Here is a 13746-nt window from a genome sequence, read left to right as displayed (position 1 = left end):
GGACCCGAGAGCGGACCGACTCCCCCGGGGCCGCTCCTCGGCGACGTCGCCGCGTCGACCCTGACCATAATTTTAATCTCTTCATGTAAATTGCTAAATGTTTATATCTAAAAGATGCCATAGCCCGGATGCGCTGGTGCATACTCCCAGCGCATACACACTCACAAATACGACTCGACCTCGAACAGTAAACGCAAAATCCGCGGGCAGCCCGAGAGAGCCCGCGGTGATTGGTTACCTCGCCAAGTAACAGATAACAAGCAACAAGATACAATACAATAATGAACACACAGCAAGACCGCGCAGCCGCGCCCTCGGCTGCGCGCGAACTCTGCCCCGGAAGCCGGCGCGCCCCCGCGCGCCCCACACGCACCTCCATACACGGGGGGCCGCCCCCGCGGCCCCTCTCAAGCCACACACACACACACGCACACCGATTACACCCTCGCTACGGATATGTAAAGCCAATTGATTTTGTAAATTGCCCAAAAAATCTCCTGGATATCGCTACGGAATTATACGAGCATTCGGCCGACCGCTACCGACCGGAGCGGTACCGCGCTCCCCGGGGAGCGGGCCGAAAATTCGCGACAATTTGGCACTGATTCGGATACGGAACCGAGACCTTTAGGACAAACCCGAACCGTGACTCTTTGAAAAAAGAAGGAAAAAAAAAGACCCCGGATGTGACGAGATATACCCGACCGGCGGGCGCCCCCGAATCGACATCCTCGGACGGGGGCAACCCCCCCAGGGCGCCCCCCGAGGACCGACCCGACGGCACCGCAGCAGCCAGCCGTCGCTCTTATACGGCTTTGCAAGCAAAAAGCAACTTTGTTTCCGTGACCACTTGTCAGGCTTTAATTTTTTAATGAAATAATCTACAAATGGGTAATATGTACATAATGCGTACCACACTGTAATACGCGCGACATGCGAAACCGACAGTCTAGCAGTGCGAGCGCCTCGTCGCGGGGGGCGGCGCGCCCTCCGGGAGACCGGAAGTCGCCGCTGCGTCCCCGGCCGGCGAGTCTCCGTATTTTAAAAACCGGAATAAGTTGTTTCAATGTCCACTATATAAAGAGATGCCATAGAAGTTAAGGCGGCGGGTCCGGCGAGAGGGACACCGCGTCGTGTCGAGGGTAGTAGCTGCCCGTCGAGGAGCCCACCAAACGACCCCCCGCGGATCCAAGATGGCGCTCTCGCGGACCCGTCGCGTCGCCAGGCTCGGCGGGGTCCTCCCACCGACACCCGGGACCCATTCCCCGCCGAACGGCGACAGTTCCCTCTCTAAATATTCTCCGAGTTTTTCGTTCACGGGAATATCTTCCGTTCCGCGTTTTAAATCCCGCCCCAAGCGCTCCCGCATGCGAGTCCGAGAACGGCGGAAGTCCTGGCCACGTGGTACTTTCCGATCAGCTGTTTTCACGGACGCGAGCGCGTCCACCCCCGTTGCCCCTGAGTGCGCGCCTCCGTAAGGGTTTTCCGTTACAGTGACGCGAGCAGTTCTCGTATTAACTCACAATTAGTAGGGCTAGTAGTGATGACAGTAAAGTATACCGCAGTAAACAGTTAAACTAAATAAGTAATTACAGGAAGCACGGGTCCGCTCGTCGTCGCCGTCGTCGGAGCGCGACCGACCCGGGAATAGAGGGCGGGAGGTCCTTGAAATTCGAACTATTCGCCAGGTTTTCGAAAGCTTTGAAATTTTTCCCTGTCAATTTACATTTCGCGACTCCCCCGGGAACCCCTCGGGGGCCTTTTCTCTTGGGAAGGAGTCTTACTCGAGCGGAGGGAATCGCGATTCGGCAGAGAGATCCTTCCGCGAGGAACTTTGGAACGGCTAAATCAGGAGTTTTGGAACCCCAAGAACCTAAATTCGACTCACGCGCGTCGCGTTACGAGTTATTATGATAATAAATGTACTAAGTGTCCGTAGGATATAGGCCAACGTACTCGTTGTATACTCGCTAGGGAGATGATTGACCGGTGGCGCCATATTTAAACGATATTAATTAACCAGTACCATTGTCAAGTCGAATTACTTACACATAACCTACAAGTATATTATCGTATTCAATTAAGGCAGATATTCAAAGCGCGGAGGCACTCACTAGGGATGTATCGAAAGACTTGCCCCTCGGACGCGCATCGGGAAGAAGTCGGACGCGCGAGCCGCCGCCATCTTGGCGATCCCGTCGCCCTCGAGGAAATCCCTTTTTCGCCGTTTTCCCTCTTCCGGAACAAACCTCGGAGTTGCAAGACCCGATGGATTTACCCGGGAGAGGGGAAGTGATCCTCGCGAAGTACAGGAAATTACTCAAACGCCTAAGAACGCCTTTGGACGCTTTTTAGATCGCGTTCATCGAAGGCCTCTCGGAATCAAGATGGCGGCTTGGCGCGTCCGCTCGGTCCCTGGCCCCATTATTCTCTTACACGTGCAACTTTCGGTTGTTTCGGTTAAAATGTTGTTTTACGACAATACAACTACCCCCTACACCCACCCCGCAGATTCATCGACCCAACTAGCCCCCCCAGAAACCCCCCCCCCCAAAGAAATACCCCAGTTTCACGTACGCGTTGTCCCAGTTTGTTCGTGATTTATGAGTTACGTTACTGGTCGTGGGCATGCCCCGGGATCGCGATTAAAAGACATCGTAATCGCCATCCACCTAGCCGCGCCCTATCGAGGCCGAAATTAACATCGCCGGCCCCGAAGACACCGTTGACTTTCCAAATGGCCGGGGATTTCCAAAATACCGACATTTTGGATCCCGGCCGAGATAACCTGGGAGCACGGGACATCTTTTCCGACACTTCTACGAATCCCTCCTATACCCGACGGATTAACGAAATTACCCGACCTCGGACAGGAACAATCATTCTCGTGACTGTGACGCATTTTGAACGACCTCTGGACGCTATAAAAAAAAAAAATGACGTATGCGTTCGCTTGTAAGTTAGTCAGATTGTACAACGGCGGACATGAGTGCCTCCCCTGCAGATACGGCATCGCCTGTGCAGGATGGGAGAGCATTGATGTCTCCCGGTGTACAAAGGATGTCCGAGGCGACTTTTACGAAATTGACAAGGTTGCAACCCACGTCGACTTCGGGCATCCTTACATTTGGAATAATCACTCGACGAGCTTCGATCGGAAGATTTGGAAATTGTACCGAGACTATTTCGTAAAGTTAAGGGAAAAAGAAAGACATCCAACGGGCGTGAATTTTCCCGGCCATTATCGAGACATTCCGAAGATGTCCCAGGCGAAGAGACGACATTCGATAAGCTCCCGGAAAGCCACGGAAATTCTGCGCGGCGCCCGCGGCAGACATATTGAAAACTCTGCGAGCGTTAAGTTTCGAATTGTCAAACTTTTATGTGCAGTTAGTTACCAAGTAACACACAGAGGAAGGTTAACGTTGAGTTGCGAATGTCTTTGCGTGGCGGCGCCGCGCGCAACGAGCGCCGCGACGCCACGTAACCGACGCCATTTAATGGTATTAATTGCGTTATACCGAAGTCCCCTTTTGGGCAAACGTACACGCCGACGCACTTCCGGCCCAGCAGGTCCGCCCCGTTCGCGTCCCCGCCGACTTCCGTTTAGGAGGTGACAAAGAGAGATATGGAAAAAGACTCGCTCTTCAAAATTCGATTCTAGTCAAAAGCGGTACAAAGCCGAGCCATGCGCTCCGGAGCAGGCGGATACGAAATCGGTACTTATCTAACGAAATAAGAGCGAACTCCGCGAGGGTTAGGTTCTCCAAGATGGCGGGGAGGTTAGGTTCTCCAAGATGGCGGGGAGGTTAGGTTCTCCAAGATGGCGGGGCGCACGTGGCTGGAGACTCAGGGCGGACCTGACGGACCGACACGCGCGATTTGCGCATTGACTAAACATAGCCTCTTTTCGTTCCACGAGTCGGCGTCGATTCGACTCGATTCGCTCCGTGTAAAGGTTTCCAAAGGAAATCTAACCTTCGAGTGGATGCACAGTGGCCTGCGAGTTTCCGTCGACCGAGGGACCAGCTGATTGTTCATTTCTCCCGGAGCCTTCCCCCAGGAAATCCCGTCTGCGATTAAAAATTATAAATAATAACTTGCATTATTTTCGATACATTCGGACAATAAGAAAGGAGAAGAAAAAAAATTGCGGAAATCAATCGCCGCGTCTTTTGATCGTCTTTTAATCGATTCGACTTCACCGGCTCGTTAGATCTGCGAAATGAACAATCAACCGTCCCAGTCGACGTTCTGTTTCCTCCCACTGTGGGATGTACGGTGCGAATGAACTTAAGACTTCATTCTTTATTTCTTTCTACCCCCAGAACACGGGTGCGAGGCGCCGACTCCCCCGACGGAGGCGCGGATAGACACCCGCCTCCCGGGGGTTCGGCAAATCGCGCCTTTCGGAAAACGGCCCTCGACCATCCGCGCGAGGCAATTGAAGGCGTATATATATACATATTCCATCGAAAGGCTTTTTTTCCCTTTTTTTTCTTATTTTTTGTTCACCGAGTTTCGGTCCAATCGTGCAGAGCCACGCTTCGAGATTACGCGCGTATGTCGGCCCCTCTTCTCGTTTCCGGCAACTACCGGAAGCGCCGAAGAACCGGAAGAAAGGGGGGGCGCCTACTCGCGCGTGTACACGCTAATTACGTAGGTGTGTATACGTTTATTTATTACGCTAGTTGCGAACCCTACCGTAAGCCTACCGTAAAGCTAGCGACTTTTCTTTCCCCTAGGCTAAGTTGAGCCCCTTATAGCTACTATTTTTACTTGCCCCCTTCTCCTCCCCTAGGTTTCTAGCGATATTAATTATTGTTGACACTGAGAATGATTTTTCTAGCGTATAATTATTTCCGCGGGCGCGTCTTTCTATTCGGACGCCCGAGTACGACTGAATGTTCCGTTTAATCGAGGAGGATGCAACTTGTCACTAAATAAGCTTCGCGCCGCATCGGCTTTCCCACGCGGCGGAAAGAGCGAGGAGCCTTACGTCGAAATTACGTTCCTCCTTGTCCATGTTGACTCTTTTTTAATTGTTTTAACGGTCCTCGATCGTCGGCCGTCACGTCGCCCCGGGGACGCGCCGCCATTTTGGTACCCCGCGGCTTCTCTTCGAGACCATTACCAGAGAACCGCGGAAATGTCTCCGGAGACTTCCGGTCTTCATCCGACGTGGCGCTCGATGATCGATCTCTCGAGTTATGTTTGCTAGTCAGAATTGGTTACGCGCTGAAGCAAGCTAGGAATTTTCTTTATTGTAGGGCCCTGTTCTCGAGCTGCATCGACTCCGAACACTACGGTTTTTTAGTTACTATCTCGTAGACGCCATTGTCGTACGTTTCTATCCTTCTTCTCGGCGCCGTTGACATATTAATCCGTTTAATATCTTATTCCGTTATCTCGGCAACTTAACGAGAGATTTTCGTCGAGGACTTCGCTATCGTTTCTGCCCGAGGAGATCGACCCGTGAGTGCGATTCTTATCTCTTTTATAGCAGCCATTATTAAGCGTTGGGCGGTATTGGAATTCTTATTTTCTCTTCACTTTCTATTACTTCCGGCCATTCCGGGATATTAATTCCTCTCCTTAGAAGTGCTCGGTCGATCGGCTTAACTTCCAATCCGGGAATTTGGATATTCGAAAAAAGTGTCAACTTCCGGAAGCATCGCCCAACGGCATCGCTAAAAAATGTTAACGCACAACCTTAGCATGTTAATAATCGACAACCGCGATAGTCAATAGAGAGCCTAGGTTAACGATAATGACTTTTGCCCCAAGTGCTTCGTGCTTGTGTGTCCCATTGTTCGAGAACGTGATATTCCTAGCTCGGTGCGCGCGGCCGAGGCCGCCATTTTGGTTCCGAAAAGAAGGTCCGCATCTCCAAGGGCAGGCGGAACAGAGAGGAAGGAGAAAAACCTTTCGAGTACGCTGACGATTGTCACACGGAATTTAGTACACGTGCATTTATTAAGCATCGTTACTATTATTATTACCGCTCCCTCGGGGCTCCAAGAGAGGCGAGAAATTTCAAAGGGGAAGTGCCGACGTCCCGCTAAAGATTAAGAAAAGTAAAGTAAAAAAAAGCCCCAAATGGGGGAATTTCGAGAACCCGAGCGGACTCCTTGGGGCCCCGAGCCCCGCTATTATTATTAATTCTACTGGTAATTTAATTGACCTATTATTAGCGATAATTAACGATTAACCGCCCCCCAATGAATCGTGTTTCGGCGGACGAGGTTGGCCCTTTTCGAAAGGTTCAGAGACGATAGGGTTATTACGGGAGAGAAAGGGAATACGTGTGTGCAGGATTCGGGATTTGAGGAGCGACGTCGTGCCCTCGGTACACCGGAACTCGGAATCCCCACTTCCGGAGGCCGGGGCACCTTATCCATGAAATTTCCCTCACGACATCGTGTACATCTTTTTTCGGATTTCGGTGAAGAAGCTCTATGTGGGAAAGGACAGCTTTTTGAGATTCGGCCCACTTTCGGTTACGACTTAACTTTAGGCGGAGAGAATGAGAGAGTGAGAGGAGGAAGGAGAGAGAAAGGAACCGAACGAGCGAGAGAGGCTGAGAAACTGAATGCGAGTGTGACTGAGATAAAAAGATGTGGGATCTTCGAATAGAGCTGTTTAGTCTTCCTGATGTGTGGATCGTTTGTGCTAAATCGGAGGGAATAAATTAAAATAAATTACCTTTCTTGGAGAAACATTTGAGCCTTTTCCATGGGAATTTAATCACCGGATGAGTGTTTCAAAAAATCCATTTCGGCTTGGGAGGATCTTTCTTATAAAGTGCACGTCAGGAGGAGGAAGCGAAGCCTCGATTTCGAGTCCCGCAGGAAACTCTTTAGGCTAGACCGATTTTGGCTCGAAAAGTGGAGAACGGAAGCCAAAAAGCGACGTCTTTCGGATCCCGGGAGAGTCCTCCTAAAATGCGAATATAAATATATTTAAGGGTTCGTTAAAGGCCGAGGCGGAAATTAAGAGGCCCCGACGACTTCTGGCGGCGATCACTCCGGGAAATTCGACTTTTCGGTACCGACTATTGTAAATAATCAACTCGAGGAAAGGCGTGATCGGTTCCGGTACCGGAAGTCGCCGTTGACTCGCCTAAAACTAAGGCACTAGAAATTTACTTGCGTGGACGAATACGTGAGAAAGTGTGAGGACCAGGACGAATGCAAGAATTCTGAGATAAACGTAGAGAGAAAGTGAGAGAGAAAGAGAGAGAGAGATGACGGATTTAAAAATTCGATTAACAAGCGGATTAGTAATCGCAACCGATGGGCATTAAACTAAACGCGAGCGAAATAATTCTTAAGAGAGACTTCGGAGCATCTTTTTTCGGTGAAGAGAAAAGCGTCCAAAATTGTACCTATTTTCATTTTATAAATTATATATATATATATAAATCTATAAATATATCTACGCGCGAGGACTAGCGATTATTAATATATTGTGGGAAACGAGAGCGAATAAATCGGTGAAAGAGGGGAGAGCGAGCGAGGAAAAAAAGAGAGAAAGAGAGAGAGATATGAAATTCTATCTATATTCGGATGTGTCATTAGTTAAGTGGTGTGGAAGAGTGAGAGAGAGAGGGAGAGAGTGAGAGAGCGAGCAAAAGAAAGGGGAGAGAGACAAAAACTACTAGACAAAATTATCAGCGATTCGATAGCTCAAGCCAATTGTACATTGTATGTCGTTAGGTGCGCGATCCCACGGAAGAATTTGTTCGACAAACCGACGGAAAAAAGAAAAGAATAATGGATAATCGGAATTAAGCGGACTAAAAGAAATGGGGAGTCCCCGCAATTTGTAAATTGATCGACGATTGTAATATCGGTGTTCCTTGTTTTCTCGTTTCGCAGGGGTATACATATATTCACCTATTTATATATATATATATACATACGCGGTACAAATACTATAATATATTAACCTCCTCGAGGCGACGATCCCCCCGCGGAGAGAAGTCTCATCGTCACCCCCATTTGTATTTAAAACCACCCCTCGAGCGATCTCCATGTACAATAAGGACTTTCGGTTGGGAAAAAAAAGAAAGAAAGAAGGAAAGGAAAAATACGTCGGGGCGTGGGGAGATCGTTAGTTTCCCGAGTACCCCGAAATTCCTGGAGGGCCGGGATCTCGAAATTTGTAAATTCCCTTCCCAGTCTCGGCGAGGACCGTCGAGCCTCGAGGAGGTCGCTATTCGAAATCGTGGCTGATGATCAAATCTTTCGGTGAAACCAGAAAGAAACGAGAAACAGTGACCGGCCACGTTAGGGCCGGCACTGGGGAACCCTCGAGATGTAATCTTTCCTCGGTGTACTTTCACGAGTTTTTCTTTCATTCCTGACATTTGATTTGCGCACGACGTCGCACCCCGGAAGCAAGGTGATCGGCTTCCGGTCCTCGGCCGGCCGGAAATCGCTTCCGCCCGGCCGAGGCGGGAACGCGCGATTTCCAAGATGGCGCCCGACCGGAGAGCCGAAAAATGTCCAGTCGAAAAGTCAACCGCGTTGGCACCGTTCCCTTCGCCCGAAGCATCGCCGCCGTAAGGCCGCTTTTCCGAAAAATCCCAAAACATCGTCCTCGGTTTCCCCCGCTGCCTCCTATATCTCCATATCCCGCCCAAAAGTACCTCCACCCACCCACCCACCCACCCATCGAACTCTCCCAATTGCCAATGTGAATGAATGGTGGAATGCGTTAAAAGGAAAGCATCGAGTAAAGAACAACTGAGAAAGCACATATTTGTCGAACCGTAGGGACATTTTGCATTATAATTCTGTAACACGATGAGGAAAACAGGTTGGAAGAAGCTAAAGTACGAGGAAAACTAGTACACCTTCGGTTTTCTTCTATTATCGTTTCTCCGTTCGAACACGCTATATTGACATTGTCATTGATTATTATTAATGCTATTATTACTACTATTATCATTATGGTTTATTATTATTGCGACTATTACGACTTTATTATTATGATTATTATTATTGCAACCTTACTTGTCGCTATCATCTTGACGAAGCTGGTGGTGATTTTATTATTATCATTATTATTGCTATTACGTGGTATAATAAAAATTTAATAAGCAACTCGGTCTGATCTGTCCAACTGGTCCCGCCCCATTGTCAAGAAGCGTATCTTCGCTTTGAATGAAATTTAATTAGAAATATTTCAGAAATATATTAGAATTTCTATTCTTTTGTTTTCCTTCCTGCGGTCGCGTTTACCACGTGACGGAGACTCACGTGATTGTCTTTCTAAATGGTAACCGAGGTACCAGTAAATTTGGCGCTTATCAATCTTATGCATACCATGATAATATATTGAGTCTCTGACCTATCTTGTTCCCGCGGTCGGAGATAACGTTTCAACGATAGGAAGGAGAAACAGTCTCCGGTCAGAAATGGGAAGTTATCGAGTGAAGGAAAACGTGTCGCAAGGGGTCACTCACGAGATAGAGTGGAATCTGCCGTTTCGAATAGTGGTAGATGAGCTGCCGCTCAGAAAGGATGTTACGTTTTGGACGTATCAATGTGGACGCCGTGAAGGAAGCTTTTAACATCTTGAATCCACGCTCCATATCCGAGCTGGGACCCGGGAAAGCGCTCCTCTTCGGGCCTTCGAGGTCTGCACAAGATGGCGGCGAACGCCGGAAGTCCTCCACCGCAGAGGTCGCGCAAGAAGACCCCAAGCGGACTTGTTTATACGACCTACACGTGGAACACCAAGGTTAGTGATAATTGCGGACTCGACCGTCATTGTTCAGTGATGAATAGTTCATTGTAAACGTCTTCGACACAGGTAAAATAGTGAATTTCGCTGGATGGCTGTTACCCGTTCAGTACAAGGAGGCCATCGCCGCATCTCATCAGCACACGAGGACGTTGGCGTCCCTCTTCGACGTCGGGCATATGCTCCAGAGCAGGGTATCTGGAAAAGATGCCACGGAGTTTTTGGAGTCGTTGACAACAAGCGACCTCAAGAATCTCGCCGAAGGGTCTGCGAGTCTTACCGTCTTCACCGACGAGGATGGAGGGATCCTGGACGACCTGATCATCACGAAAGACAAGCCAGACCAGTACTACGTGGTGTCCAACGCTGGCAGAAGGCAGGAGGACGTCCAACTTCTTCGTGGGCGTAATGTAAGGTCCTTGAAATCCTGCCAATACATTTCCATGAGATTTTAAATAATTCCTAAGTTAACATCGTGAATATTGTCTAGGAGGAATTCAAGGCCCAAGGGAAAGGGGTCCATCTGGAGTTCCTGGATCCTTTGGAGCAAGGTCTGATCGCTCTTCAGGGACCCGAGGCTGCCAGGGCGCTGCAGAGTCTGGTCCAGGTGGATCTGACCGCGGTTAAGTTCATGCAGAGCATTCAGACCACCTTGGTGGGCAGTAAGGTGAGGATTACACGGTGCGGTTACACCGGAGAAGATGGCTTTGAGATCTCGGTACCAGGAAAGGACGCCGTTGGGGTGACGGAGAAGATTCTGGAGGACGCAGATGTTAAGCTCGCAGGGCTGGGAGCTAGAGACAGCTTGAGGTAGGATCTACAGGTGTCCGGGGGGAATCTCGCTAATTTCCCCCTCGTTTTCACAGGCTGGAGGCTGGGCTCTGCTTGTATGGGCACGACATCGACCAGACCACAACACCCGTTGAAGCTGGACTAACGTGGCTCGTTGGTCAGTATCCTGGGTCTTCCCTTCGTCACAACTTCCTTAAACCTAGATTCATATAAATAGGTTGATAAATAAGAGGTATATATTTTATTTTAATTTTATATGATTTCTTACGCTCCAGCAAAGAGGCGCAGGACGGAAGCCAACTTCCCTGGAGCCGAAAAGATCCTGTCGCAGATCAAAATAGGGCCCAGTAAAAAGAGAATCGGTCTTACGATCAACCAAGGACCTCCTGCCAGGGAAGGTGCGGCCATTCTCACGTCGGAAGGTGAATTTATCGGCAAGATCACTTCCGGTGGTCCTAGTCCCACTCTTGGTCGGTCCATCGCTATGGGGTACGTGCCTAAGGACTTGGCAGGATTCGGACGCGGCGTTTTGGTCGAAGTCCGAGGAAGAACCTACAAAGCGACTATCACTAAAATGCCCTTTGTTAAAAGTAATTACTATACCGGCAAATAACCGCTAAAGCAAGCTAATTTAGAAAGACGAAAGATTTGTTTAGTATCGTTGTCTTGTAAAAATTGAATGTAAGCGAAAGAGTGTCGAGAGGTACGAGTTAATGGTTTCTCACTTGGTGTCATGATTACTACGAATTCTGCAATAAACGTGAAACAAAAGAGTGGTTAATGTTCGCGAGAGAATTCTGATACGCAGGATGCCATTGTAGGATTTCATTTCTTGACAACAATTATTGTGGACGGAACGAGGAATAAAATCAATGTAACCAACGGTATTTGCATGACTTTATAAAGGCAACCGTAGCGCCATCTTGGAGAGCAAGGGTGAAGTATCTCTCTGATTCCCAAACCTACTCTACCGTGAAGAATTGTTAAATGGCCAAAAGTTTCATTAAAATTAAATCATTCTCTGTCATAGTGCACGAAGGAGCCATTGCATTGAATTAATATAGTAGAGACGTGGGTAAGCCACCACCGTCAACTGCCGCATGGTATTTATTACCATCACGAGTACGTGAGCCGCTAATGGCGACTGGTAGATGCCACCGCCATCGCGAGGGCGCGAGCCCCTACCAGAAATTCGTTGCGCCGCCCTTGGGGGCACAAAAACGGCGAAAGTTAACGTACGAAACCAGAGGGCAGCACAGGATGCGATCGCGCGACCCTGCCCGTAAGCAATCTCTCAACTCATTTCTGTTTCACATGCCGGTCGGCGATTGCTGGTTATACCGGTTCATCAGGTATCGATCTTATCGACCACGTCTACGTGAAAAGGTAAAAATATGATTTAATTTGCGCTCCAGAATAGAAAACGGTAGTAACTGGCCACGACTTTCACTTTCTAGAGGAGTAATGGGCACCACCCAGCTGTTCCGGGAAAGTTTATCGAATCCCAGAAACTCAGGACTCCTGAGAACTCTAGTGTTTTATAAACGTTCGGCTCATCGGCCAGGTATTGAATTACCTGGTGACAGTGTACCGCAATCAATCACTTGAAGAGTACAGTATTATTTAGCTTGGGCATTTGTCATGGCACTACAACGGGTCCTAAATATTGGCACTCAACTTATTTCAAGGAAATTCCATATTTCTCAACCTTCGTAAGTAAAAACAATGGATGTTATGATTTAATCATTTAGTAATTTTATACGAGTTATTTACGTTAAAAATGATTTTATTTATAGATCCAAAGCAGTAATCATAGATGGCAAGAAGATATCGAAGCAAATTCAGAGTGAATTAAAGGCTTCGGTGGACTCGTGGGTACTTGCTGGTAACAGGCGCCCAAAATTGGTAGCAGTGCTTGTAGGCAACAATGAAGCCAGTAAATTGTATGTCAAGAAAAAATGCGTAACAGCTGAGTCTATAGGTAATATGGATTTTTTAAATGTTTGTAACAAAATTATTATTATTAGTTAATAACTTATTTCAGGTATCGATAGTGAAACAATAACAATGTGCGAAGACACTTCTCAAGATGATTTGATTCGCGTGGTCGAAGAATTAAACCACGATCATTCGATTGATGGTGTACTGGTGCAATTACCACTACCAAACAACATTGTTGAAAGAGAGATCTGTTCCGCTGTAGCACCAGCTAAAGATGTGGACGGATTTCATCTTGCAAATATGGGAAGACTGTGCTTAGGTAAAAATTGAAATATTCTTCCATTAATTCTGTGACAAATTTGCAAAAACTAATAGAGGATAGCTCTGATGATTATAATAATTCATGTAATTATATAAACCTTGTGTCTTTATATGTAGGGGACAGGGGTATAGTTCCAGCAACGGCGCTAGCTGTCAGGGAATTAATAAGCAGGTCGAACATAGAGACCAAAGGTAAGAATGCTGTGGTGATTGGTAGATCGAAACATGTCGGATTACCGATAGCTCTGTTGCTGCAAGGAGATGGAAAAGGTACATGATCTAATATTAAATCAATGTCAAAATGACCATGTTACTTTATCAACATAAACTATGTAGGTCAAGTGGGAGCTTTGGATATGACGACAACAATTTGTCATCGCTACACCCCCCATGAGGAGTTAAAGAAATATACCCAATTGGCAGATGTCGTAATCTCAGCAGTTGGTATTCCTCGGTTACTGACAAAAGATATGATCAAGCCAGGAGCATGTGTTATCGACGTCGCTATTAACAGAGAATTAGTCAATGGAAAATGGAAATTAACAGGCGATGTAGATTTTAATGAAGTAGCTGAAGTGGCTGGACATATTACACCAGTCCCTGGTGGAGTTGGCCCAATGACTGTGATTATGCTTATGAAAAACACCTTAGAGGTATCTCAAAAAAGACCTCAACAGTTAATCTATGAAGTTGGTAAAGAATTAGAGGATACAGGAAGGAAATTGCTCAACAAATATAATTAATTACTAACAGAGAATGACAAGTAACCATCATTGGCAATTCTGAAAAATTCATATTTGAACGCTCGGACTGATTACAAAGTATTTTATGTAAGGTCCTGATTAATCTGGACAAATAATTTAATGATGTGGATTAATAATGCTTTTATAAGTTTAATATATATTAATTTATAGGATATATTTAAATAAAAATGGTGTA

The 13746-nt window shown here is 47.5% G+C and overlaps 2 protein-coding genes across 2 annotated transcripts; both read left to right on the top strand.

Moving 5' to 3' along the window:
• The first annotated feature begins 9448 nt into the window (after positions 1–9448).
• On the top strand, positions 9449–11330 carry LOC105697287 (aminomethyltransferase, mitochondrial). Its single transcript, XM_012420483.1, has 5 exons — positions 9449–9750; positions 9823–10163; positions 10244–10563; positions 10620–10702; positions 10821–11330. Exons 1-5 carry the CDS (start codon positions 9510–9512, stop codon positions 11156–11158), a joined length of 1323 nt encoding a protein of 440 aa, XP_012275906.1. The 5' UTR covers positions 9449–9509; the 3' UTR covers positions 11159–11330.
• A 530-nt stretch (positions 11331–11860) lies between these two features.
• LOC105697315 (bifunctional methylenetetrahydrofolate dehydrogenase/cyclohydrolase, mitochondrial) lies at positions 11861–13727 on the top strand. Its single transcript, XM_012420533.1, has 6 exons — positions 11861–11931; positions 12003–12257; positions 12342–12526; positions 12590–12805; positions 12925–13077; positions 13144–13727. Exons 2-6 carry the CDS (start codon positions 12187–12189, stop codon positions 13548–13550), a joined length of 1032 nt encoding a protein of 343 aa, XP_012275956.1. The 5' UTR covers positions 11861–11931; positions 12003–12186; the 3' UTR covers positions 13551–13727.
• The last annotated feature ends 19 nt before the right edge of the window (positions 13728–13746 follow it).

The sequence above is a fragment of the Orussus abietinus genome, unplaced genomic scaffold (assembly GCF_000612105.2).
Source record: "Orussus abietinus isolate OABI.00-Male unplaced genomic scaffold, Oabi_2.0 scaffold13, whole genome shotgun sequence".
Taxonomy (NCBI): Eukaryota; Metazoa; Arthropoda; class Insecta; order Hymenoptera; family Orussidae; genus Orussus; species Orussus abietinus.
The sequence above is the reverse complement of the archived record's forward strand: the minus strand, read 5'-3'. Positions and strand labels throughout refer to the sequence as shown.